This window comes from Aythya ferina (genome assembly GCF_964211825.1).
Source record: "Aythya ferina genome assembly, chromosome: 2".
Classification (NCBI taxonomy): Eukaryota; Metazoa; Chordata; class Aves; order Anseriformes; family Anatidae; genus Aythya; species Aythya ferina.
In genome coordinates, this window is record NC_140297.1 from 137821967 (window position 1) to 137849646 (window position 27680).

At 40.5% G+C, this 27680-nt stretch overlaps 1 protein-coding gene and 1 long non-coding RNA gene across 3 annotated transcripts in view; one reads left to right on the plus strand and one right to left on the minus strand.

The window, feature by feature from the left end:
- Positions 1 to 12934: 12934 nt before the first annotated feature.
- Positions 12935 to 14288, minus strand: LOC311432020. Its single transcript, XR_014689782.1, has 3 exons — positions 14155 to 14288; positions 13909 to 14058; positions 12935 to 13516 (listed from the first exon to the last, which is right to left on the minus strand). It is a non-coding gene; the product is annotated as an uncharacterized lncRNA (long non-coding RNA).
- A 310-nt stretch (positions 14289 to 14598) lies between these two features.
- MTDH (metadherin) overlaps positions 14599 to 27680 on the plus strand; it is a 31063-nt gene continuing 17981 nt past the window's right edge. Inside the window, exons 1-4 of one of the 2 annotated variants that reach the window (XM_084512101.1) lie at positions 14599 to 15151; positions 20989 to 21093; positions 25612 to 25693; positions 26139 to 26318. In XM_084512101.1, coding sequence (XP_084368227.1) covers positions 14732 to 15151; positions 20989 to 21093; positions 25612 to 25693; positions 26139 to 26318 — 787 coding nt within the window. In that variant the 5' untranslated portion in view covers positions 14599 to 14731. The remainder of the gene's footprint in view (positions 15152 to 20988; positions 21094 to 25611; positions 25694 to 26138; positions 26319 to 27680) is intronic. The other variant, XM_084512100.1, reaches the window with a different exon arrangement.

Here is a 27680-nt window from a genome sequence, read left to right on the forward strand (position 1 = left end):
AGTCTGTGGCACAACAGAGACCTTTAGATGTTATTTACCAGAGCGTAAATGAGCCACAGAAAAGAAGAAACAATTTACAGTGCAATCTGTGAAAGAGGACTGGAGACTCAGTCTAAGCCCTGGCCCATTGCTCTGTGCAGGATCCCACACTGCACTCGTTTTAGCTCATAAACCCCACTAAAAACATGTTTGTATTCATAGTATTTTGACGGAACAATCCTCCTCTATCCATTCTGCAAGTATTTGCCAGAAATAGGGTTAACAGCATACACCAATACTGCACATTCAAAGAGAAGGGCCTCAGTCTTCTCTCTCTCTCTTTTTTTTTTAAAAAAAAAAAAAAAAAAAAAAAAAAAAAAAAAAAAAAACATGAGAAGCAAGGTATTTAATTTAACCTTGGTGATAAAACATTTTAAAAAGGGAATCATGTTATTAATAATACAGATGGCTGCTGTTACATCTATATTGCACATAGATAGACTTTTGCATTAAATTTCTCGGGGCTTTTGACAGAACACCATTGTTTGGCTGTGCTTCGTAGTGCATTTGAAACTGTTCCAGTTAGACCTCGAATTCATATTTCCATGATGTGAATGGATGGAGAGAAAGGGCATAACCACCTCTGAGCTAAAAGAAATAGCACGTTGCCTTTGCTGCTCTTTGGTGAGCAGTGGTATACTACCTGGTTAATACACGAGTGGGTTTTATTGAACTGGTAGCACTGACTGCTAGGACAATTACCCAAAATTTCCCAACCCACAGGCTTGTTATCAGTTGCACACACTTTTGCTACGCATTAATTGCTCAGTCTGGAATTTTCCATGCTGGATGGTTGCCTCGGGACAATCTTCTGGAAAACTTCAGTGAAAAGCTTTCAGCTGTTTCTGAAAACACAACTGAGAAAAAAAAAAAATACATTGTTTTGACCATGTTAAAAAATTCTGGCAGACTTTTCTCTGAATAGCTGCAGTGCAGTGATCCTTTGGTACAGGGACTTCCTGTTTGCAAGCTGGGTGGCCTATTTATTGGAGATTAACTTCCTGCTATCCTCACGAAATTTTACCAAAATTTGGCCACATTATAGAACTTGGAGCCTGTGCATAGCAGATGTTTTCAGTAGAGACCCCAGTTTTGAATTAAACTCTCCAAGACCCCATCCACCACAGCAGGCTCCAGTCTCCAGCTGCACACCGGACTTTCCCTGTGTTTCTGTTTCTGAGCTGTTGTTGTTGCTGGATGAAGTCTGGGCATGTGATCTGAGAGCTAGGATGTACTCTTGTAGTCCCTCAGTCAGTCCTGTAGTCTCTCAGCAGTCAGTACTGGGTCTTGATGGTGATGGGAAAGATAAAGGGGAGCTGCTGAGGCCGTGGTATAGGTGGCATGACATGGCATGGCAGCTGCAGCATGAGAAAGGAAAGCTGGAAAAGCTGCCAAGGTGCCATATTCATGGAAGATAAAAGGCTGAAGTGGGCAATTTAAAGTCTAGTTTGAGAGAGGATTCAGATAAGGGTCCGGAGGAGTCTGAGATTGAACAATATGTTGTCAGGAAGGAGGTATGAAAAATAGGTGGTTTTTATTAATGGTCAGATACGGTGGAAATAGTGAAAAATATCTAGGAAAAGAGGAACGAACCAGAAGCTGAGATTGCATGAAGAATCTAAAGAAAGAGATTGGAAATCGTTGTGAATGGGGAAGCTGAGGAAGAAAGACTAGATGAGGAGCTAGAAGAGAAGAAACAGAGATTAATGCTGGCTTGAGAAATCTGTCAGACTGAATGTTCTCAGCCATCATTTATTTCAAGACTCCTTGAGCAATATGGAATGGACTTCTCAGTGGACTATATATGAGGCATGGGCAGAAGGCTAGGTATCTCCACATTACTTGAACACATATTATCTTTTCTTCCCATTTCATTCACTGATCTGCTCTTTGATGCATTTACTTCTAGTGTAGTAAAGGAAACTTTGTTGTTTGCTGGACAAGGTGTGCTGTGAAGTGGTGGCTGTGGCATTTCATTTCATTTCATTTCATTTCATTTCATTTCATTTCATTTCATGTCATTGCATGTTTTGCCCACTTCCCTCAGGAAGGCTGTGCAGTCTCTCTTTTCTTCACAGACTAGGAGGGGAGGTGTGATGGGGAAGACACAGTGCTTGTTTCATTCTTACAGGCTGCCTTAAAAATAGATCTCAAGTCTTTTCATGCTTCTTCTGGTAAGAAGAGAGCTGAAAAGCACAAGCAAATGCCCAGAGTGTCAGCGCATGGGGAACCACCAGCTGGAAAGGCCAAGATGTGCAGGCAGAGCTGCGAGCAGCTGGCAGCGAACACCAACAGGACTTGAAGTTGCTGCAATTCTTGTACTGGGTCTTGTGAATATCCCGCGACATCCTTGGCTGTGTGCTAATTTTCCTGAGACATCTAGTCACAGGAATTCCCCACCCGTTTGCTCATAATTTTGACGAACACCACATCGGTCTCAGGAGCACTCCACTGATAGGCAGTTTGCAATCTATTATTTTTGGATTTTCACAGTCATGGTTAGAATACAAATTATTTTGTGACTTCAGCAATAAACAGGGTGTCATCTTTTAATGCAGCTGAAGGGGGAGAAGTACCACAGAGACAAACAGAAGCTGTGTCCCTACCCACTGAAGACTATAGTGGAAAAGCCAATTTCCATGAGAGCAAGTAAAAATATAAAATACATGTCAGAATAGGAAAAACTTAGTCATGTGTATAACACTATGGATGAGTGGATTTAGAATATGTACTGACTCACTGGTCCCTGAAAAACTGCACATAAAATCTGCAACATCCTGTAAAAACGTGTGTTTTGCTAGCTAACTAAAAAGGATTCAAGTATTTAACATATTTCATGTATATCTGGGTTACAGTTTTTTGAGAGCCTGACTAAGGCTACCACAACTGATCTTCAGTCTCTTTAGACTGGATTTAGAACAAATATGAAAGAACAGCCCATGTTATTCAGTGATAGACAAGGAAGTCTTTTAAACTAAGTGGGTGATGTGTGTACTTAAAGGCTTCCATTGCTCTCTGGTGGCAAAGGTTCCCAGGCACCAAACCTTTCCTGAGTGGTCAAAAACAGAGTTTTTTTTTTCAGCCTCCTCTAAATTCTAAGCTGTTTTCTTTCATCTTTTTTTCAATCCACCCTTGCTTGTTCCCGTCTTGGGTTCATGCGAGTGCAAAGACAGTTCTGTGGTATTGCTGCCTGGTGCCCAGAAAAAGTAGAGCTGTGCAATAGCTGCTCTGTCTTACGTGCTGCAGCTAATTAGTGTCAGGAGGAACAAAATCAGAAAGAAAACAAAAAATGCATATTAAAAATATACCTTTTTTTTTTTTTTTTTTTTTTTTTTTAAGGATCAGAAATTGATTTTACTGCCCTGGACTGGTGTCAGGAAGACATAACCCAAACCATGCAAATATACTTCAAATGTGGGGTGATGTTTTTATTCCTCGTGTACAACATTGATCCGTCCCCCTCTCAGCTGGCAACTCAGAGGCAGAACTAAAAAAAAATCTTTTGAGACTCACTTGGAACTTGCTCCTGCCTCTCTGTAGCCCAGTTTCTGGATGTCTGAGCTTCAATTCACAGGCACATGCCAATACAAAGCCCCATATTGAGCTCAATGGGATCATTTGTGACACTTTTCTTCGTGACATGATTTCATGGTTTTGGCAAGTCCTTAAGCCTCTCCGCTAAAGGAGCATTTCAATCCCCTGGTCTCTGGGTAGTTTGTCTTTGTTTAAAATTCCTTCCACTTGCTACCACATAGCCAAGTTTCCAAAGCTGCAGAGGTGCCGAAGTTGGGAGAGAGGCACAAAAGGGCCAAGGGCATGGCAAACATTTCTGAAAGAAAGCACTGAGCACCTGGGGGAGAGGACTGACTGTGTGTGCAAAGGGTCCCAGCTCTCTGCACATTGTGCCTGCAAACCCAGAACCCTTGGATACTGACCAAGAATTACATGGTCAATAAACACTTTAAAACCCTGTAGATGGGATAGGAGATATCTAACACGACTTATCATAAAGTAAGTTTTCAGTGGCAGGAACTGTCTTGTTGTACACTATTTATCTGAGTGGGTTCCCATGATGGAAACTCACTGCACAATGCAATTAATAAGCAGGTGAAGAACTTGGACTGTCCGAGGATTCTCTAAGCAGTCGAATTCTAGACCAGTTAAATTCCCCTTGCAGCTCTGCACCTTCAGAAAGCAGAAAACTAGTCTGAAGTCCTATTCTTTTGGTGGCTACTGGCTGAGAATATTAGTGCACAGCATGGAGAGCTATGCTTGTCCAGCCTCAGCATATTTCTCCAGGTGCTGCTCGCCTGTTTTTTCTACTTGGCACTATGGTGAAGAGCTTTCTGGCTGATCTGCATCATTCATCAGTGCTAGATAAAGCTGTTGACATTCTTAGAGCAGACAAAATGAAAGGGATGCAAGCTTGGGAATCCTGTTTTCTAACACTTTACTGCGGTGTCTTAACAACCACATGCAGTGCTCCTAGTCAGTGGCTTTTCATTAAAATGTCACGTAACTAATCAGAATTACAGATAAAACAAGGAAATCAGCCATTTTTAGTGTCATCATTACTATCAATGTAGCTCTCACTTTTCCCTTGTGCCCTAGTGGATTGCAAGTAGTTGCTATCATGGTTGAGGATAATGAAGGGAGCACAGGGACCAAATGAAGGTGTTTGTTTGTTTGTTTGTTTGTTTAAGTAATCCCAGACAATTTCCTGACACTGTAAGTCCCTGACTATCCTTTTCTCTCCATATCTGCCCTTCTCCAGCACCACAGCATCTTTTCCTCTTTTCTGAGCATTACATACTCCAGTTCTCACCTTCTTCAGGAGAAGACGGTTCCAAAAGATCATTCAACTTCTGCTGTAATGTCTTTGATGCTTGGAGAGTTATCAGCTTACACAGACATTTCAACCAGGTTGGAAATGGGCCAGGTGCTTCTTAGCAGCCAAGACAGATACAAGATCTCTAAGGAAGAGCCAAAACCAGAGTACATTAAGTCAAACGTTCCTTCTTTATCACAGGATGCTGTTCTTCGCTAACAAGTGGAGCAGATGGAGCTTCTTTCATGCTTTTCCCAGACTGATCCATTCAGGTATTTGGGTCGTTACAGCAGTAACTAAAAGCAACAACGTGCCCCATAGCACATCATCAACAGGACTCCAGTGTACCAGACCCCACAAACAAATAATAATGATACAGTAAAAAAGTAAAAAACATGCATATTTTGCCCTGAAGAGTTTGCACTGCAACACAATCGAGATAAAGCAGATGCAACACATATATACAGTATCTGTAGTAAAGGACAGCAAACCTTTTAACTATATTAAATGTTAGTTTTTGTTTCATGTTCAGTTATCTAATGTATTGGGATATGTTTAATGAAAAATAATTAGTGAGTGATTTATATGGAGTATGGAATTAGTAAAGGGCAAGAGTTCAGGCATAACTTGGGAATGAAAAACAGGGCAGGATGCAGGGAAACAGGATGGGATAGAGGGCAGATAGATGAGGTCATGGAAAAGACAGTAGAAGGAACAGGTCCATAAAGTTGGGGGAAAAAAAAATTAGTGTCCTGTGTGGAGCGCACAGTATATTATGTGTGCCCTGTTGAATAAATGTACCATCTACTGGCCTATTAAAAAATCCCTTCTCTTCATTGCTCTGAGTGTTACTGCAAGAAATGCAGTGTTTCAGAAGGATCTGTCCCACAGAACTTTGAGAAAAAAAATACTCCCCATAAACAGAAATACTTTAAAAGATTATCCAGACATCAGCATTAGGAATTGCATGTAACTATTAGAGGCACTTTGGCATCCGCGTAATTGTATCACCTTGGATTTTAATAGGGATCCATTGTCTTGTAAAGATTTTTAAGCATCTGTTAGTTCTTCCCTAATGCACTCAGACTGCTGATATCCTGAGAATATGTTCTTATTATTGTTCAGTATAATTCCCCAAAGAATATCCCACACTTCATGAGAGGATTTGAGTCTGATTTTAATACAGGAAATAGAGTATCTATTTTAGACACAGTAAAAATGGGGCAGCAATTGTTGAACAGTCTCCATAAATGACATGTAATAAAACTAAGTATCATAAAAGCTAGCCTTTAGGCTAGGCGATTGAATATTTTGTATAATTTCAAAGGGACTTTTAAAATAAAACAGAAGAAAAGAAGACACGAGGACATGCAGAAGTTTGTTAAAGTCAGAGGCCAGAGGCTGGCAAGACGTGGTGATAGCACAAAGTCAGCACAGCTGCAGGTAGAAAGCTAGGATGGTGCTCGCAAATTTGGTGTGCATCCTGCAGCAGCTCTATCATAGCAGTTCATGATCATGGGGAGGCTAAGCACCTGTGACTTCTTAGGTTTTCCTTTTTTTTTTTTTTAAATGAAACACTGAGGCCAGTTCACCTTTTTGAAGCTATAAAATGCTTCTTAAAGTTTTCAATATATAGAAGAATGAATTAATAGTGAATTTGGTAAAAATAGAACTAAAGGAAAGTGTTCATGAATTTGAATCAAAGTGCTGACTAGCAGTTTTAGCTAGCAGACAGGGTGGAAAATCCATACAGGTTGAAACAATTCAACTTCTCTGCAATAAAATGTTTTTGTTCAGGAATGCCAAAAACTTTAAAATATGAATTTTTGTTTCAAAAGAATATTTTCTCACATTTTAAAAATAGCCTAAGCTAAATTGAGAAGAAGACTAAGTAAAAGTCGAAGACTAAGCAAAAAAAAAAAAGTGCTGATCTCTGCTCTCTGGGGACGGTGACAGGACCTGAGGGGACGGCATGGAGCTGGGACAGGGGAGGGTCAGGCTTGGGGTTAGGGAAAGGTTCTGCACCCAGAGGGTGGTTGTGCACTGGGACAGGCTCCCCAGGGAAGTGGTCATGGCACCGAGCCTGCTGGAGTTCCAAAAGCTTTTGGACAACACTCTCAGACACATGGTCTGTTTTTTTGGTGGTCCTTTGGAGACCCAGAAGTTGGACCTGATGTTCTTTGTGGGTCCCTTCCAACTTGGGATATTCTATGGTTCTATGAAAAGAGGTAACTCTAAATGGAACAGGAAAAAAGTCACCTTTCACATTTTGGCCAGTATTGTTTCTGCCTTTTCTGAACAGAATTTTTGCCATTGTCTCCATTGTTCTGGTTTAGCTTTCATCCCCAAATACCTATCTAATTACCAGCTTTTGTTTTATTTACAACACTGATTATTTACTGATTTTCAGGTTCTATAAGTCTATTTTCTCAGTGTAAAATTCACAATTTTCTCAGTACTTAAAAGACTGGAGTGTACGACATGGAAGGAGAGTTGGTTTTGGTAGGCCTGTAGAAGAGATGACTAAGGGGGAATTAAATGATGCCTTCAGCTAACTAAAGAAGAGTTATAAAGAAAACAGAGCCAGACGCTTATCAAATGTGTGCAGCAGAAGGACAGGAGGTAATGGTTGCAAGCTGCATCACAGGAAATTCCAGTGCAATATAAAGATCACATCCACAATGAGTGCGGCCAAGCACTGAAATCCAAAACCAGGGATCCCAAAAAATCTCCATTCTTGGAGATTTTCAAAGCCTGATAGGGCAAGGCTGAGGAACCTGGTCAAACTTCGTAATTAGACCTGCTTTGAGCAGGGAATGGGAATAGATGGGCTCAGCCAACCTAACTCACTCTGTAACGCTAAATGTGAAGGTTCTGCATAGTACCGCTCTGGTTTAGATCCAAACCACACATGGAATGATTAAGTAACAACCACATGGTTCCCAAAAAGTCCCAGTAAGGCTAGAAATCACACTGGGAATCAGGTCTGCATGAAACTTCATAGAAATCTAGATGGCCTCTTTCATGCCCTTCTTCAGACTTCCAGGTTGAGCTTGCCTAATGTCTAAGAGGAAATTTTCAAAAGCAAACACTTCTTCTCATTGTCTATGTAAGACATATGAATAGGTTGAGTCCAATAAAAAGAGTAAACATGAATAATTTACTCTGAGTATTCACAGTCCTTAACTATTCGTTTGTGTTGGACTACCGGGTTTGTGTTGGACCACTCCAATCAAATTTCCAATGACAAAAAATTGCTGTAGGTTGCAGCCAGCTCCAGGTTGCCCCACTTCAGCAGTCGGGTTGGACCAGATGACCTCCACAAGTTTCCTTTCCTCTGCCTGTAGAAGACATAAGGTTCTGTGAAGACATTTAGATCATGAAGACTGTAGAGTCTTCATGATCTAAATGTCTTCACAGAACCTTATGGTGCACAGCAACACACCTCTCAACTTCATTCTATAAAAAATCAGTCTGGAAAGCTGCAACACAGCCTTTGCATTGTTTTTAGAGTTTGACCTTAAAAAAAAAACATAATAAAAAAATTTAGTAGTTATGTCTTAACATCACATTGTTCCCAAATGAAACAGAAGCATGCCCTAGTCAGTATGGCCACAGCCCACCAGCTATAGGAGAGTAGTGAGCAGTGTGGGTACAAGTCAACTCATGCCACCCTAAGGCCAGGAGCTGAATCTATCCCTGGGATTATTTTATTGAGCACTGTAGATATAACCTTTAGAGTGATCTTTCAGGAAGCCAAGCTCCAGGGAATTTTAAATGAGGCTGAGTTTTTTAGTAAGGCCCCTCCATAAGAATATTTTCAATCTGAAGTAGATTTTAGGATCAGTTAGATATTTTTTTTCCTATTTGATTTTCTAAAAAGTCTAATTGGTATGTAAATTCTCACATTAAGAACAACTAAGAATGCCAAATCAAGTACCCAAAAGTTAGGAAATGCCAGACTTAGCATTGACAGTGCAGATTGAATCCACATATGCTCCATGTATTATTCATAGTTTCATGGCTGTTTTTTCTCCTCCCAAGGGCCTATGCAGCTTTCACCTACTAGAAAAGGGACTGAAAACCCATGATATCCTAGCGCAAGGAAAGGTTTTCAAGAGTACAGCTGCCCAGAACAGGTCTCCTCTGTGGCAGTCCTTCCTCACAGCCAAGGGTGTTCAGGATTCACAGCACCCTGACCCGGACCTGGCTTCCTATGGGAGCCCCAGGTGTGCTACATCAAAAGCTCCCTGAAACGGAGACATTTCCCTTAGTGACTGTCATTTCCTTGAACAGGAGCTTTCTGATAACATATTTTGGAATATTCCCAATGACCTCTAGGTCAGAACTGCAGAAACTAGCCCGTGCCTATAACATAGTTATTTGGGGTAGAACCCAGAGGAACAACTAAAAGAGCTTGAAGAGGTCTACAACACACTGATGTCCCTGCCTCCTGTTCCTAGCTGCCTCAGGTACTGACAGCATAGGAGACTCCACTTTGCGGACTGTAGTGCGAAAGGTTAAATGCATAAATGAGCCTGCACACTTTGCTTCTGTAATTGCATTGCTAAAAAAATGAACCAGGCAGTTTCAAGCCAACTTGGTTCCATCTGTATAAACAGCAACCACCTCTTGATTGAAAGGCTGTATTAGGAAAACTGTCTTGCCTATGAAATGAAGCTGTGAAAACTCTCCAAAGATAAATGTTAGAAGACCTATTACGTGGGATATTTAATGTACACTTCACAAAATACAGAAAACAATTTTGTATTACCACAGATATGAGTTAATAGGCCTATAATTCTGTGTTTGCATTTTGTTAATTCAAACTTTTTTATTCCCAGCTGGGTAGCAAGTCTTTGCATATTTATTTTTCTCAGCGCTTAAGGCTGATAGAAATTTGAATGCGAACAGGCTGCCAAAGTGTTCTTCACCTCCCAAGACACTCATGAGCTCCATCAGTCATAACGACAATTTAGCTTTGATGGCTAAGCACTATTTATGTCAAAAGTTTAATGAGAACAGACTTGCCCTTCATACAGGGAATTAAGATCATGATTTTTATGAGAATGTTTCTACATTTGCATGATATGGTTATACACAAGAATGTGAGCAATAATAAAAAAAAATAATGTAAAATGAATAAATACTTTGAAGACAGTATTCCTTAGCAGTGAATTTTGATTTAGGATTCTGTGTCAGCTCAAGAAGATGAACATATCAATGGGAAAAATAAATAAGGTGAACTTACAAAGTAAAAGCAAAGCATGGATTACTCATCTTTTAACTGAAATGTCCTCTTCCTCTCCCCTTAAGTGGGAGAGAAATCTTTCCTGAGGCTTTGCAGTAGAAAAACTTAAATTGTCCCAAGACTTGCTGAAATCATTCACTACTGTGAGAAGAGGAGGTCACTGAGTTAGCCCAGGACAGCCAACCACAGCCCAAATGAACAAGTCCTCAGGGCACTATTCTCTTTTTTTTTCACCCTATACCTTCCTTCAACAGACCCTCTCTCCAAACGAAATCCTGTGCTTGGTCTCTCTCCCAACCCTAAACCTATATGCTGATTGAGACATAGCCTAAAATACCCCAGCTATGGCCCAGATCAATACATCCTCAGGGGAGAATTCTGTTTGTATGTCCCTCTTCCCTCTAACAGCCCTTTTCCTGTACCAGTCCCTGCCTCCTTCCTTTACAAATAACTCTCTTACCCTAAAACTGTGCCACAGCTGACTACAGCTGAAGCTTAGCACACCACCCCTAGGCCTTGCCTGTTGGAGCACAGTCTCAGGCATTATATTTTATGCCACCCAATCCTTACCTTCACAGCCCTTTTTGAAGTGTATTCCAGCAGGAGCTCAGGCTTTGTCTCTCTACCGATCCTAACCCTAACCTAAACCTTAACCTCATTTAGTTGAGTGAGATCTAGCCCAAAATATCCTAGCCTTAGCCCAGATAAATATGTCTGCATGCCAACTGAGGCTCAGCATAAGATCTCAGCCACAGCCCAGGTAAAAAAGATCTCAGAGGAGAATCCTTTTGACAACCCACTCTTCCCCTTGGCAGCCCCTTTGCCAGACAACTACAGCTGGAAATCCCACTCCTTGTATTTCTTCTAACCCTTAATCCAAACCTAGGTGTCAGCCGAGCCCTAGCCCAACAGACCCAGACAGAGCCCAGATGAACATGTCTTCAGCAAACAATTCTTTCGACCCCTGCTGTCCTTCAGCAGTCTCTTTTCAAACCCTAAACAAACAGATCTTTAGACTTTCTTCCTTCTCTGAAACCAAAACATAACCAAGTCCCTAAGCACAGTTGTGGACTGAGATTTAGCCCAAGGCCCCTAACCACCACCACATGAGAAACTTCTCAGAAAGTAATTCTTTCTGCAGCCCCTTTCCTTCCCTAGTCCAAAAAGAGATACAAACTTTGTCTGTTCCCTGTCCCTAAGCCTAATTTTAGCCTGAACTCTAAAACCCATGACCAAGTTCTCAGAAGAGGAATTCTTCAGCAATCGTTTTTCAAGTTGACTCCAGGTGGAGCTCTAGACTCTGCCCCATTAAAACTCCAGCTTAGTCTGAATGCAAAGCACGGGCTGAGCCTTAGCTCCAAATTGTGTTAATGGCATACTGTGATCACCTTAAAGTAATTTGGGGTCATGATGTATGTGAGATAATATAGCAGCCAAATCTTGTCCAAGATTTGTCAGTTTCCTGACATGAAAAAAACCTTACATTTGTCTTGTTGGGATTCTTTCTATCTTCTCTCTTTAAATGCTGAGAGGCTTAATTTGCTTCTGCTATATCCACCTGGCTTCTAGTCTAAAGAATATCCAGAACTGCAAGGACATATGGCTTCCATGCTCATTTATGATAATCATAAAATTTCATTGAATTAATATTTTTGAAGCATTTGTTTTTCTTTTTCTACATATCATATCAAAGAATAGGTGCTGAGATTTAAATATTTTTGTGCAGCTTCTGTATATTCCTTCATAAAACTCTTCTGGCAGCTCAAATTTTGTTGAAATAATTTTCCTTTTAGGCTTAGAGCCTAAAAGGAAAGGTATTATACAGGGTATGCTTAATAATGGTTGTAAAACAAGGAAGGAAGAAGAAAATGAGGAAGAGAGATTATAAAATAAATAAATAAATAAATAAATAAAGTTTTATCTTTATTCTTTCTGGCTCTGTAATTGTATTCTCTTTTATAATGAGAATAATCAACCTTCTGCTCTGATTCTTTGGAGAATGATGTAAGAAACATTTTATATTCCGCACTGCCAGAAAGTGTCCTTAGGATACCTTTGGTCGGATCCATTAAGAGACATGAAGATTAACATTAAACTGCTGTTTGTATCGAAATTAGTATGAAATAGATTGCTTGCTTTATGTGATGTTTATAGTCTCAGTAGTATGTTCCTGCCATTTTTAATGTTACCAAAACACAATCTTCCTGCTAAATATTTCAGTGGCAAATTTTATGTCTTCTTATTGCTATATCACATTAGCTCAGAATAAAAAAGATAAATTTCAGATTCATTTGTTTCACCATCCCAAGCAAACTGAAAGAGCCTATGTTCAAGGCAGATCTGCTACCTTTTTTACACAAATCTGTTTCCTACGACTGCGCTGCTATTCACGGTGGTGCCACTCGGTGGTGCCACGGGGCCACAAAAACTCAGCTGATCTTAAATTCAACCGCTTATATTTTGCAACAGAGACTCATCAGGTTCTTGCAGTGTTTTCTTGCCTATGCAAATTTAGAATTAACAAAATCTATGTTTTGTTTATTTGGTTTTTTAAATAAATAAAATAAATAAATCGTAGCCAAACAATGCTTTCAAATTTGCACGTACTTTTCAGATAACGTATTTTGTACTAAAACTACATGATCACTGTTCTGCCACCCCTATCTATATAAGGCAGTATCTAAAGTAAGCAACTACTTACAGAATAAGAATTTATTTGGCATGTTAGGGGGGCTCAGTTGTGCAACTGCCTGCGCCATGATAGCTAACACTTCCCAATACATGTGCATAGTCTATGCTAAAGCATAAAAGCACAGAAAACAAAGTATTAGGGCTTTTAATTAAGTTTACCTTCTAAAAATATACAGCCATCTATTAGTAAAGTGTTCTACCATAGAAAGTTGCTACAACTACTTTCAGCAATACCTTTCATTCCAACTTAATTAGACAAGAAGCACTTGACTGCCTGTTTAAAGGTGGCATAATAATAATAAAAAAATCTCAAGGGCTCTTTTGAAATACTTTACAAAGAACTCTATGAACTTTTAAAACATAAATACTTGTGCGTGAAAAATATACTGACATTACAAAATATGGCAAAGTTACCAGTATACAAAAACAGCGTAAGCTATCACTGTGCTGTTTAAACAAATGTTCTTTTACTACATTTCAGATTTCAAGAATCCCATGCAGGCTTCTTTCTGCCAGACAATGAGAGATGAACACCCTTTGTAAGTACTGTTGCAAACTGAAAGAGTGGGACATGCCGTTAGCTTCCAGCAACATCCCACTGCAGAAGACTAAAGCTGCAGTCACTGTAAAGCTTCTCGACCGTGTCAGCTCCGGGGGCCCGACATCTAAAATTCAGCAGGAACCCTGGATGCTGTGAGACCAGGTTTCTGAAAAATAAAAATAAAATCAGGACATGCATTCGGGATCAAATTTTTGAGAGCTCATTTTTCAAGTGCATGGGTAAATTAAGTTTTGGAGTTCCAGCAGTATTTTACATAAAGCTCACTAATTCATTCCACATATTAAGCCAGCTGTGGGAGTTGAGATCTTAGGAAATAAGGCACTTGGAAAGCATCTACGTTGTTACGCTACCTTGGCTAGTATATTTCGAAATTGCACTGATTTTTCACTGACATGTTTTAAAAACTTTCTCTGTGAAAGAGAAGGCCTCTGGAGGTCCACGATGTGGGCCTCTGAAGCGGGACGGGAGGCAGCATCTCCCTGCCCGCCCTAGGAACCCGTAGGTTGCCTCATGGCCAGCTTTGGCTGCTCCTTGTACCTGTCACGCAGGTACGTGCCGGTTCGCATGTTCTGCGTGGGGTGTGCGAGGCTCAGGACCAGAGGTGCTCGCGCTGGGGCGGCGTTGCACAAGCACCAAGGCCCTGGGGCTTTACGTGGTTTGGGGAGGCTTCTTCAGGAAGGCTTCTCCCTAAAAAAAGCACAAAACCCCCGCTGACATCTGCAGGCCGAGAAGAAGCGGGGATGGCTGCGGTGTTGCTAAGAGTGGAGACAACCCATTAATTACCACACACACTCATCATCAGGGGGACTAAAGCAGCATGAAGGTGCTTTAACACCGGTGGAAAAGCTGCTGACGGAGGGCTCGCTGCCTTTCTCCCTGCCTCCCTCCCTCAGCACCACGACCCCCGAGTCCCTCGCAGCCCCCTCGGAGCCCCCCGGGCGCCTCCCCCCCGCCGCCACCGGGCGGCGCCCGGCCCCGCTCGGCGGCTGCCACGTCGAGGCCGCCTCCCCGTGCTGAGGAGGAGGAGGAGGAAGGAGAAAGAAGAGAAGAGGAGGAGGAGGAGGAGGAGGAGGGGGCGGAGATGGCGGCGGGGCGCTGACGTTGCGGGGAGGAGGAGGAGGAAGGAGGAGGAAGAGGAGGAGACCCGGCTGCCTCCGGGGCAGAGGCTGCCGCGTCCCGCGGAGGCTCCGCGTCCCCCTTTTCCTCCTTCTTTCCTTCCTTCCCTCCCCACTCCTCGCCCCCAGCGGGCAGGCGGCGGCCGCGATGCGCTCGGCGTGAGCGCCCGCCTCGGCTCCGTGTCACCCCCCCCTCCCTCCTTCCCCTCCCTCCCTCCTCGTCTCCGTGCCCGTGAGGGGCGGCGATGGCCGCGGGCAGCTGGCAGCAGGCGGCGGCCCAGCAGGCCGAGGAGACGGCGGCCCGGGTGCGGGAGGCGCTGGCGGGAGGCCTGGGCTTGCTGCGAGCCGAGCTGGGCCTGGAGCTGGGCCTGGACCCGCACGGCCTCCCCACCTGGCTGGCCCTGGGGCTGCCGGCCGCGCTGGGGCTGGGGCTGCTGGGGCTGCTGCTGGCCCTGGCGTGCGGCGGCGGCCTCCGCAGGAAGGCAGCGGGCGGCCGGGCTGAGAGGAAAGGCGACGAGGCGGCGGCCCTGACAGGCGGCGGTGGTGGCGGTGGCGGCGGTGGTGGCGGTGTTGGGGGGCCGGGCAAGGCGGCGGGGCAGCTGGGGCTGAAAGGAGACGAGCAGAAGAAGAGGAGCAAGAAGAAGCTGCCCGAGAAAGCGGCGAGGGTGAGAGGGGAGCCGGGGAGTTGGGGAGGGTGAGGGCTGAGGTGGGGGGGTGCAGCCGGGGGGTGTCTGCTGGGATCCCTCCCGGCTGCCAGAGGGGGGTTGGGAAGCCAAAGAAACAACATTTAGGTGAAAATGAGGCTTTTTTTCCTCCTGGGGAAGGAGGAGAGGTCTCCCTGCTTTCTCCCTGCTTCTTTTCACGAAGCTGTGGGTTACGTCTGCACGCCGTACTGTTGCATTTTTACTCTCAATATTGTCTTTTTACTGCCAGTCAAAACCTTACCAGACCAGGAGCTGGTAGCAGAGACCTTACCGTGGTTCAGCTTCTCGAGGCAGGAGTCTCAGCCCAGGCAGGTACAGGCGGTTCAAAGCCTCGTAAAGGCTGCGATGATTCAAACTTGAGTAAGGCTTTCTGCTGCGCCTTTTCGGCAGGACACGTTAACACCAGGCATGTGGTGAATTTGCCTCCCTAGGAACACGCCTGGGTCGTTACAGTAAGGATCATCTCCTTTAATAAGGAAATCTGTCTCTCAGCAGCCCCTTCAAAACAGATCGTGGCTGTCTTTTGTTTTAATCCTCGGTCTGTGATGTAGGAATCGTGTGTCTTTGACAGCGTTTTCATGAAAAAATCAATTGAATGCAGAAATTATCAGCTGTCCTTTTCAAGCTTCCATTATCATAGTTTTGGGACTTGAAGGGATTGCTTCAATAGCTTTTATGTTGTTGGTATGTTTGTAATCCTATTTACGTCCAAATGGATTATAGGAATGAAAGTGCAGCAGATGTCCCCTGCCTTTTACAACTATGTCTTTTAATTATATAGTGTGAAATTTAATATGAATTGTTTGCCTAATGACCAGAAAAAGGAGGTACAGAAAGGGGTTGTACCTTCGTTTGGTTCTGTGGCAATACTGAGACTTGAGAAGTTTTGTTTAAGATATTTTAGCCTTCTCTCCATTAAAAAATACAAAAGTCTGTATATAGCACCAACCTGTCTTTGAGCAGTGAACTCCTGAAACTCACTGGAGCTGATTCTGCAAGTTGCAGTAGGCTAATAACTAGGCACCAAGAAGAGGAAGCACTGTGATTCAGAATTTTTCAAATGTTGCTAGGTCTCCATTTTGAAGAAGACACGTTAAAGATGCAGTGTTTTGTTGCTGTCCAGAAAGGGACATCCTCCAAGGCCTAATAGATCTGTTATGCTTTCTAGAAAACAGGCTAATCCCAGAAATAATCCAGATTTTTCATATTTTATTTAAACTCCAGGATAAAAACAAAATATAAACTCTTGCAAGTCATCTTTGGAGACACTGAAAAATGCCTGAACAGAAGAGAGAGTGAAGAAATAGATACAGTATTGACAAAGTTCTGCAGTGTAGAGCTTTATAAAAGCAAGCTTTGTATTGTGTATAAACTTAACTAGCTGACATTTTCTGTGAATATAAATACTTGTATTGTTTCCAGCTTGGTTTACTCAGGCACAAAATAGCAAAAGTGAAGGCTATGGAAGAGCAAATAGTTTCACAGTCAAAAAAGAGTAAAAGAGTTGTTCAGCTGTTAAGGTATCGTTCTGTATTCTTAAGATTTGGAAAGTTATTTTCGTATTACTTTGTATCCATTATTTCAATGCAGAGATAAGATTAAAAAAAAAAAAAAAAACTTTACAGGAAAGAAAATGAAAAAACTGAATCATTAACTACAGTGCAAATAAGTTTGTATCAGCAGTGAACTTAAATAGGCCTGCCTCGTGCTCGTTATCCAACATTAGTTCATGGGGACCTGTATTAGCACGTTCCAAGATTTTCTGACTTGTTTCACCATGAAAAACATTTAAAATCACATTGGAAATTGAGAGAAGCAGCAAAAAGTCCTACCGAAGGCTGTAGTGGTTTCATCTTGTATTTTTGTACACTCGTGCTAATAATGAGGTCTGTGAAGGAAAAAGAGTAAGCCTATTATCAGTAGATTTACCAGAGGGTTTGCTATGCCAGGGTCTAGATTTCCATTACAGGCATTACAGAAAGCTTAGAGCAACTGGTCTGGAGCATTAAAAAGCACACTGCAGATGTCTAATTAAAAGCTGTAGGGTTACTTTAATGTAGGGTTACTGAGCTCATTGTGGGGCGGGTGATGTACACTGTCATCAGTCAGGATCAGAAACGTTCTCCGCTGTTCCCTTTCCGAGGAAGAGTATTATTGCTTTGTTTCTTGTCTTTGGGTTTATTTGGTTCCTTCGTAAGTACGGTACAATTTAACTGAGGTTTTTAGTACGATGTGGAGTTGAGTAGCAGGGAGTTGCCTGGATGCTGGAGTAGCTGTGGTGTTCTGTTTATTGACTTTCTGTGGGTAGACTGAGATCAAATGAATGATTTAGCGTTCACGAGCACTAAGTTCAGAGAGCCAGTCCTGGCTTCCTCCAGCAGCTTGGAGCAAGGTAGCGTCATGGTAGCCTCACTTTAGATTCTCTCTGTAGATGTGCAGTAAACCTCAAGCCCTCTTTCCTTAGCTCCTGGCAGGGGAGAGAGCGCTTTGTCTTCCATCTCAGAGCTCTTTAGCCCCTATTAAGACTTCTTTTCCTTTCCAAAAATCTCTTGATCTTTGATTTTAGTTCCTTTCCCTTGTGAATAATTCCTGTGCCTCTCTTCTGCTTTTTAAATCTTCAGAAGAAAAAGGTGAAACTGATCTTAACGTGGTTTCTGTACAATCTGGAAAACATCATTGAAACTTAAGAGTAAAATTCTTCTGTATTCAGCTACAGCTTATAGAAAGCCATTCATCCCTCTATTTATAGATGCAGAAAATACCAAGCTGACAATATATTTCCTATTGTTTGAAGTACACCCGAACAGTAAAGGCCGCACACTGAAGTTTAATTTTGGTACAAGCTTTGGCATTCATTTGAGAACACGTCTTACTTGGCCTCCTTCAAAGAACTTTTCAGGCTATGCTTATTACGCTTAGAAATAGACTGCATAAAGACTTTTTCATACTTCTAACTGATACTCGCGTGTTATACCTGTCAAACTGCAGCAGTAAGAAGGCTGTAGGCTTGTCCAGGGCTTGCAGAGAAAATTGCTTAGTTTCTGTCTTAAGAAAAGCTTGCAGAAAATAGTAGTAAATGGATTCTTTCATTGGCCAAAAAAAAAATGTAAGTAGGTGTAGCTTTATAATGTGTAACCAAGGACTTTGGCTAATATGGCCTTGTAAAACTATTTGATAGCAATTTCATTACTGCTTTTTGCAGTGTGAAACTGAGGTATCCGTAGCATTGTACTGTATTTAAAGAACAATAAGTTTCATTTCAGCACTTAATGTCAGCACAACCTCTATTCTGCTTCTGGATTACCTTAACTCCCTCAAAGAGGAATGTGTGTGGAAAAAGGGTTGTTTAAACATTGGAGTTTTTAAGATCAGCCAAGTCCAGGAGTGTGTTCAGAAATGGATATTGTTATTTACAGCAGTATTTCTGCTGTCACATCTTCCCTATTTCTGTTAGGACAAAGAAAAGAAAAAAAAAAAAAAAAGATGGCATATAATAACTTGCCCAATCTGAGTGATTTAATAAGTGGAAGTTTAGTATATTACTGCAAAGTTTTAAACTTTGTCTTTTTAGCTGTAGTTGTCTTTTAAAAGAAACACTTCTCAGTACTCTGGAAAAGCTTTTTTCTTTCCCGCTTCTGTTGCTATCTTTGTTATACCCAAAAATGGTCACATGAATTTTGGTTAAAGTCTGTGATTCATCTGCGGGTAGAAATCAAATGTGGAAAGCTTCCACCAAAGAGGCAAATATTGCAAATATTCAGGGAGAAATGTATGACGGTTCAGGCTTTTAACCTGATTTCTAATGGTCATGGTCTACACGATCAGATGATCAGACAGTGTTTTAAGCAGTCATGTGGATGAATTTTTCCAGAGGGTTCTTAACAGATATGAATTAGTTTATTACTTAAGAGAAATGGCTGAAGATTTTACAAATTCCATGTGTTAAACGTTTTGTGTTGAAATATTGAGAGGGATAAAGACTGGTGTTCAAACTCATAAGTTTATATGTTTTATATCAAAGAAGCAAAGCAATGTATAGAATTAAAAGAAGTTAGCTGGCTGTGAACATTTCTGACACAAGTCCGGTAGCAATACTAGAATACTGCAGCAAATCTGTTATTTAGACATACCAGTAAATAACGTAGAGATTCTTTTTCTACCTTACAATCTTAAAGATCATGGGTTTTAAAACGACGTTGCACCACTAACAACGTAGCTGTCTGTATGGCATCTGGAAAAATAGGTTTGAGAACTGATTTTTGGCAACGGGTTATTGTCAAGATTGAACATGAGATCTTTGGTATCCCTGTGGAGTCTTGCACTGTGAGCTCTGTTGAGAGGAACTTCTGGACAGGATTTGGTGAGACAGACCTATAAAACGATTTTTCAGAAAGCCGAGGGAAGGAGTGTAGCATGCTAGATATAAAAGGTCTAGTTCAAAGCCAGCTGTTGCAGGAGGAGAGGGGTTAGGTGATCTGATCTTTCAATTTCTATTAATAGCTACAAATAACAAGTTGGCATGCTAGCTAACTACAGTAAGCAATACTATGCTACGCACTGGTGCCAGGGGTGCTCTGTAAGCATAATATAAAATGGCAAGAAAAAATTCCCTTCCCAGTTAAGCAGAGGAGCTGGTATTCATTACTTAGGTCACCCTAAGTTTGTAATGTAGCCTTTTGCTTCAGAGCAATCAGGTTGGTTTAATGTGAACTTAAGGTAGCTCATGTTTTTTAATAAACAGAATAACTAAGAACAATGTATGTGGTGGTTTAAACTTTATTTAACTAGATGTCTTGCACAGGAAATACATTTGATCCAGACATAAAAGCAAATATGAGGTAGAGTGGTTACTTATGCTTAACACCCTAAATTAGAGTGAAAATTAAATACCTGAATCATTATGAATAACAAGAAAATTGTTGTGTGGACCTAGTATCAATTAATACCTGTGGCAGTTGCATTTCTCTCAGTGAGAGTAATTGCTAACAGCAGTATAAAACTTCAGGTAGTTTAATCCTGTTCAACACAACAACTTCACTCTTCATTTTTTGGGAACATTAAAGAAATTATTGTATATTTGCATTGGGAATATGCAAGCTGAGGCATATGCCTCTGCTGTCAAAGTGACGATAAGACTTAGGACTGTCCAGATTTTTTAACTTCATTATCATAGAAACTTTTGGAAAGTAATACATGCTAATTTCCTTCCTTTAATTACTCTGGAAGGGAAAATAGTTGACTGATGCGATGACTACCCTCGAGTCTGACCATCTGAAAAGAACAACAGGATGTTCTTTGTTCATGCTGCATGTTTAACTTGTAATTTCTGTTCTACTATGGAAGTTTAACTTGTCGAGCAAGTGAGCTGTGAGGGTTACGCACGGGTACTTGGGGAATAAAGTGAAGAAATTTATTCCAGATCGAAATGATTTGAAAAATTCAAGCTGCCACAAAGTGCTAAATGTGTTCATTTAATTAGATAACTTATGGCATGTACAGATGTAGCTGGTCTCAAGGCTGGTAACTTACAGAAATTTATTTCTATAAGTAATTCCTATATTGAATAAGATTCAGATGAAATGAGGGGAATTCTATTTTCTTTCCATTCTCATTCATACATGTGGTAAATAGAGAACTGCAGTTGATATTTCGAGTGCTTATCCAAAATTCTGTGGGTTTTACTCAATCTTGCAGGCATTTTTAAGTCAAGTAGTTGCATTTCAGTCATTGTGTAGGCTAAGCTTTGCTTCATCTGCTTTCTCCAGTTTTTTTATTATTTATACTTACTGTTTACACAGCCTAATGGACGGTCTTTCCTTGATGTATCTGAGGATGAAATAATACAGCCTGTCTGTAAAGAAAATACAAAGCAACCTTTGGATGCAGAAAAGAAGAATGAAAAGGTCAGTTATGTACTTGAAAATGGCGAAGTTTAATGCATGTTGCTTCAATATCTAATAACTCTATTTGTGGTAGGAAATCCAGTTATTTATCTGATTTGGGGGGGGGGGCGTGTTTTTAATATGATGAGTATTAATCTAATACTCTGTTGGAAAGAGCTAATGAATTTTCTCAGCTTCTGAGATCATGCCTTATCGTGGAGTGTTTGCATCAAGCAAAACAAACCCCCCTGCTAAACACTGATGGCATTGTTTGCAGTTTGAAGATGTTAAACCTACAGAAATCAAGTTTGTGTTTAATCTTTGTGGGCTTCTGTGGAGATGCGGCATAATGATAGTATTGTTAAGTGGCTTGTAAATGGCCCAACAATCGAGGGACTACCATTGAAAGGATTAAGAGCATGTGCATACTTATTTCTTTTGTCAGATGTATCCATTAGTGATTAGAGATCTTAATTTCTGATGACAAACACAGGCTTTGAAGTCTGGTGTGAGCTTTCTTGTTGTGCAAATTGAACAGCTGCATTAGAACATCTTTTTAAAGCTTGATCTGAAACTGTATGTACTAGGTAGCCATACTAAAGACAATGTTATTTTTTTTCATCTGTGAGGACTGATCTCTTCTAGCTTTGCCATAAATGCTCTCTCTTCTAGGCAACATAGGTATATTTATGATAGGCCCCTGAGCAAAACTTTATTTTGGTTCTTTTGCTAACATTGTGCATGAAACTTTCTGACTGGCATGAATTTCTGAAAATACTTAATATATTTCCTGGCTTATGCTACAGTGAAGACTAGCTACCAGTTTTGTTCTGGTCTGGTAAACATTGCATTTTTTGTTATAATTTTTTTTACTATTAGGAATGATAAAAATTCACTCTTAAAAACCTTTAAATATGTACATACATATATTTTGACAAAGTAATTTGACTCAAATCATTTGATATATTTGAGGATTAACTAATAAAATTTCCTTCACAAAGTGCTTTTGCTCTAACTGCTGAGGAGTTCACGAGAAAGAAAACACTACTTCATAACTGGAATTTGTTTAGCTCAGTCAAGCTCTAATTAACTTACTTGACTACCCTTTTTTTTAGTTAGTTTGTTGGTGAAAAGAAAACTATCAGAAAGTTAATTGTATCGTGTCAGTTGGCTATAGTACTCTGCAAGCTTTCATCATTGACAAATAGACTTATAAGGTGAAGCCATTTTACAGAAAATTTCATGCTGCACGCTTCTTTCTCTTCTCCATGAGTCACATACCAGACTGTTCTTTTCAAGAACGGAACAAAATGTGATCCTGAAGGAACAACCACATTTTTATTCTTAACTTTCACTTTACCTTAAGCATGTTTCCAGGCAGGTAAGGTGTTTCAATACTCAACCTGAGCTTTACCTTAAAACTGAATGTTGAAATGTTAAATGAAAGCCGCAGGAGACTGGTACCACCACATGGATTTCTGATGCTCGTTCAACAGATTGTTTTCATATCACTTTGGGGAAGCGCGTGTGCCTCTGGAGTTGATTGTTACCCTTCAATTAAAAACAGCCCCAAGTACTTGCTTTAAGCTGTGGGTAACTTTGCAGGCATCTAATTATTTGGTTAAGCCTCTCGGGGCAGCTGTTGTGTTTGTAACGTTATAAGCCTGCTAAGAAGAACGTTAGGGGTCCTGTGTAGGTGTTCGTTCTTTGTATGGCTTGAGGTGGGCGGTAGGAGGTGATGGGTAGGATTTAAGTAGTGCATGCATGTATACAGATATATAAATACATATAATCTGTGACCTGAAGGGTATGATTTTTTTTTGTTGTGCTTAAATATTTGCTTTTGATGAAAAACAGAATTCCATTCGTGTTTCTGTATTTCTTAGCTCCTTCAGCCTTGTGAGTTTCATGCCTGTTTTTTTCACGGTAGTCATTTAGGTTTTGTCCTCTTGTTCTGCTTTGTGTGGAAGGGAAGCTTTGGGCAATGTCTAGGTTGTGGCTGATTCATATAGTTCATCATTCTCTTGACACAGAACAGTTCCTTCCCTTTTTTCAATTTCAGTGACTTGCGCAGTACAGGGTTTTTAGTCACTTAGTATATGGGACTCTATTTAAAAAAAAAAAACTTCTCTGGATGAGACTGTAGAATCTTAAAATTTTATTGCCAGTTCTTTTTTTAAAAAATACACAAAACTGCCTTGTCCTGGATACTAGAAATAAACAGACCATTAAGAATGCAGAAGAAAGGCTTATTTCTCTATAGTTTGTTCTTGCATGGGGGACCATGTATCTTACAGACATAAATTTTGGCAAGCCTGCCAAGTTCCTCATGTGCTCCTTGGCTGGTGACAGACCCAACACTGGCAGCTTTCTGTGTTGCAGAAGCTGACACTTTGAATGAATAGGGCTTCTGCAAAATGGTTGGCTAGGTTGCTTGAGACACTTTAACATCTTTAACCTTTAGCAGTCAGTTTGTTACCAGGATAATGATGGGTACAGAACTTGGTTTGGCAGGTGTTGAATAAGCTAGATATCTAATTATAGTTCCAGCTTCTTAGATTAAGTTCTAGTAACTCAGATTAGGAAAGCAAATGTATTTTCAGTATTTGTATTCCCAGTTGTTACTAACAAGGACTGTTTTTAAAATCTTAACTTTCAAAGCTATTAAGCTTTGATGTTTTTATCAGAAATGTAATGCTTGATGTCAGTTTCTCTGTAAAAATGAATTTCTTAAGAAGCTGCAGTTACAACCTGGAGAAGCAGTCATCTTAAACTGCTATCTGAAAGACCTGTGAAGTCTTCTGACATGTTCTCTTCATGTCAAAGACCAGATGAGTGGTGATGTCTTTGTGGATGTGAGATTCTAAGACCTCAGCTTCCGTTCTCAGTGTAGCTGAGACTGGAGGATGAAGGTGCACGATCACTAACCTTGCCTTTGCTTAACTGGCAAGAAGCAAATCATAATCATCTTTCATGCTGTCTGCTGTCATGCTTAATCCTTTACTTGGAAGGTGCTCTGAGAAATGATCTGGCTTGTTCATGTTCTTAGAACCAATTCTTCTCGTGTAGCTTTTGAAACAGGCCCTTTTCTTTTAGAGACTGTTCTGAAGTTACCCAGCCAGTATGTGGGTAAAGGTAGTTTCCTGAGCAAGTTTGTGAGATAACTCTGTTTGGATGCTTGCATATTGTGGGTCCCCTAGTACAGCAAGTGGTGAATTAACTGCTCTAGTCAGTTCTGTGTTACAGGTGTGCTGGCACAGCACTGCGTACAAGCAGTGGCATTTTTATTAGCTGCACTAACAAGCTATGCTGCTTTCAGGACCTACGTGGAAGCTACAAGATGCTTTGGGGGCATGCTAACTCAAAGGCACGTACACTGCATATCGTGGTGGACCCATAGGGTTTCTGCTACAACTGTGGTGATAACTTATTTGTTACCAGTCCTAGAGAGATTGGTGTATGGTACTTAGCCATCTAAGACTTGCAAATCATAGTCTGAACTCAGGTAAAAAGCTGGTAATTAACTATTACCCAGTTGCTAGTCTTGCTCTAGACATCCAGAAAGATACTCGGTATACTTGAAATACCACTGTTAGAGTTGTCACGTACAGAAACACTGAATCAGTGGAAGTTGTGATGTAAAGTGAGTAGATAGCCTTCTTGCTTTAAAAACTTAAATATTTTTTTCATTTAGGTTTATCTAGTAGTTCTTAGACACCTCTTCACTAGATCAAAAAGCTTTTTAGTACTGTATTTTCTTTGTAAAAAGGCAGGCAAGTCATTTTGCCATCACTTTAGCTTATCAAAAGGCTAAACTCAAAGGTTTTTCTGCAATATACTCCCTCCAAATATCTAGGGTCATTTTTCCTTTTTTTTTTTTTTTTTTTCTTTTGATTATATCTCTTTAACATTTTATATTATTAACTGTTGCACCAAAACTGCTTGCAGGGGTAGTCATCTCTGTTCCTATTCATTTATCTTTGTCTGTATAGCCAAGAAACAATGACAGGTGGAATCATTTAAAATAAATAAAAATGCATATTGCTCTAAGCCCAGTTCCTGCTTTGAAGTAATTTTCCATGCTGGAATTCTTACCAACTTGTTTTTTGTTTGTTTTGTTCCTGTTTGCTTGTAATTTAAGGTATCACTGTCATTCTTTGTTGCTCCATGTACATGTATAACTATACAGATTTCACCAGTGGGATCTGTCTGTCAACCAGTTCATATTCCTCTGTGGTTGTGACGCTATCAGCATTGCTTCTTCCACAAGACTTTGTGTTCTGTAGCATAAATACTTCTTCCCTCCATCTGCCATTTGTGTCCTGCACAAGGTTTTAATGCCCTTTAACATTCTTAATTTATGCTTAGGTATAAGTATTGGTTAGTAGTCCTTTAATTTTCAAAGGACATACAGAGGGTTGTTAAGAAAAAATCTGTTTTAAGTTTGCTCCTGTTCCTTTGGTTTTGTTTTTTAAATTCTAAGTACATAATGAGTAATCACCAAATAATTAATAAGATAATGTTTTATTTTTATTCTAGTCAAAGAAAAAAAAGAAATCAAAGGGGGATGCTAAAACGGTTCAAGATGCATCACGTCTAGATGGAAAGGAAGTTGATGAAGGTACTGAACACAAACCAAAAAAATCAATTAGATGTACTTTGATTTAAATGCTATTACTTGTTTGTGACTCATAAACAGAAAACTCATTTCGTCCTAACTCGAGTTGTATATTAGATCTGGAAATCTGATCTGTGAAATAACGTTTAATGATTTTAACTGTATTTCTTACAGTTAAACTTACAGAAACTGAGAATAGTCATGTATAATATAATAACTCGTGTTATTCATGTTTGCTTTGGGAAGCAAAGTGCTATTGTATTGCATCCAGGAAAAAACTTACCTTCTGCCAGTTGTTCATTTTCTCCAGCTAACGTTGAAGTTGCCTGCTGGGTCTGATTTTTAAACTGAAGCTTTTTTCAGACTTCAGCTTGATATGAGACAAGGTAAAGCTCTTTCCTGTTTGCACTCTAACTTAATCATGTTTTCATTTTGGGGAACATATTAGGAACCTGGGAAACTAAAATCAGTAACAGAGAAAAGCGACAGCAGCGGAAGCGAGACAAGGTGTTGACTGATGGTGGCTCGGGAGAATCAAATCCCCAAGGGTCAGAAAACACAGCTACTGTATCCATCGAACAGCTGATGCCTACACCATCACTTCCCGTTGGTCTCAGAAAAAATAAAGGTATGATAGTCAAGAGGTCTGTGAAAGAATTCTAGAAAGATGATGTCTTCTGAATGCTTCCAAAACAGTCACTGTTTAGGCATAGCGGATATATTTGGAGTTGTAACTCTTGAGGAAATTATTTCAAACCACAAAGATAATTTTCCTTGTGCAAAACTCCCCCTCTGTTTGAGCCACAGTTTTGGGAGAGCTCAGGAGATGACATCATGGAGCAAATGGCTGAGACAATGTTCTCCACGCCAGAGCTGTGTCAGCACCAGTATGGTATATCAGTTGCTGCACAGTTGCGTGGCCGTCTGTCTCCATTCCTGCCTTCATGCTCTGCTGATTCTGCCCATTATGTTCCCTGGAAACTTCAAACTCACCCCACAGCACTCTTGGAGGCAGTACCAACTCAATTTTTTGAGTGCTTCCTTGTAGGAAGGTTACACCTACAAGTTCTCTACGCTGATTACGTTCATTGCTTAACATGCAGACTTTTTCATTGTCTGGTTTATTAGTACATGCGTTAACACAGTTCATGATGGTGGGACACATCTGGCTGAAGTTTGGTAATCAATTGTAGCAGCTGAGGTTTCAATAAGGAAATAGGCTTTAGCTCCAACGGCTGCTGCTGTTTCAGGTAGTCTCAGGTTTAAGCAGTGTGTAGGCATAGGAATTCATATTTGCTTGTAGATGAGAAGTGGCTTAAGAAGCTAAAAGAATCTAAAGACACAGTTTAGCTTTCTGGAGTATTTCTAACCTGTTGATATACTCAGCTCTTTAATGAAATGATATTCTAGGTAAACAGCAATAAGACTGAGCCTAGCTACTATCTGGTACCTTATAACAACATACTGAAACTTGCAGAACTTAAGTTTGTTGTGTTTTTTTTTGTTTTTTTTTTTTTTTAATTGACTCTTGTTTGCATCTTGACTGAGTGCTTTGAAATTGGATAAATTGTTTCCCATTTTCTTTTTTTCCTACTGTTTGCATACAAACAGCTTCAAGGAACAGTAATTCCAGCTGTCTGTATATTCTGTGGCTATCCGTGACTATTGTAAACTCTCTAGGCAAATTTCATTACGCAGCATATGTTTTGATGTATTACCTAATATAAGATTAAATTGAAAAAGAATCAGCTGTTTCTAATGTTTTCATGGGAAGGTAAAAGTCAGAAATATCTCTAATCATTTCAGAAATGTATAGCTACCCTTAGCTGGAAAAGGACAGCCTCTGTTTTAGATGTCTGCTTGCCATTCTTGGGAAACTAGCTAGAATTCTTTGGAATCTGCAGCTACTCAGTTTATAGGCTGTAAATCATCTTTGAGTTCAATTTGTCTATAAGAATCAACACAATGAAAGATAGAGTATTAATTTTGC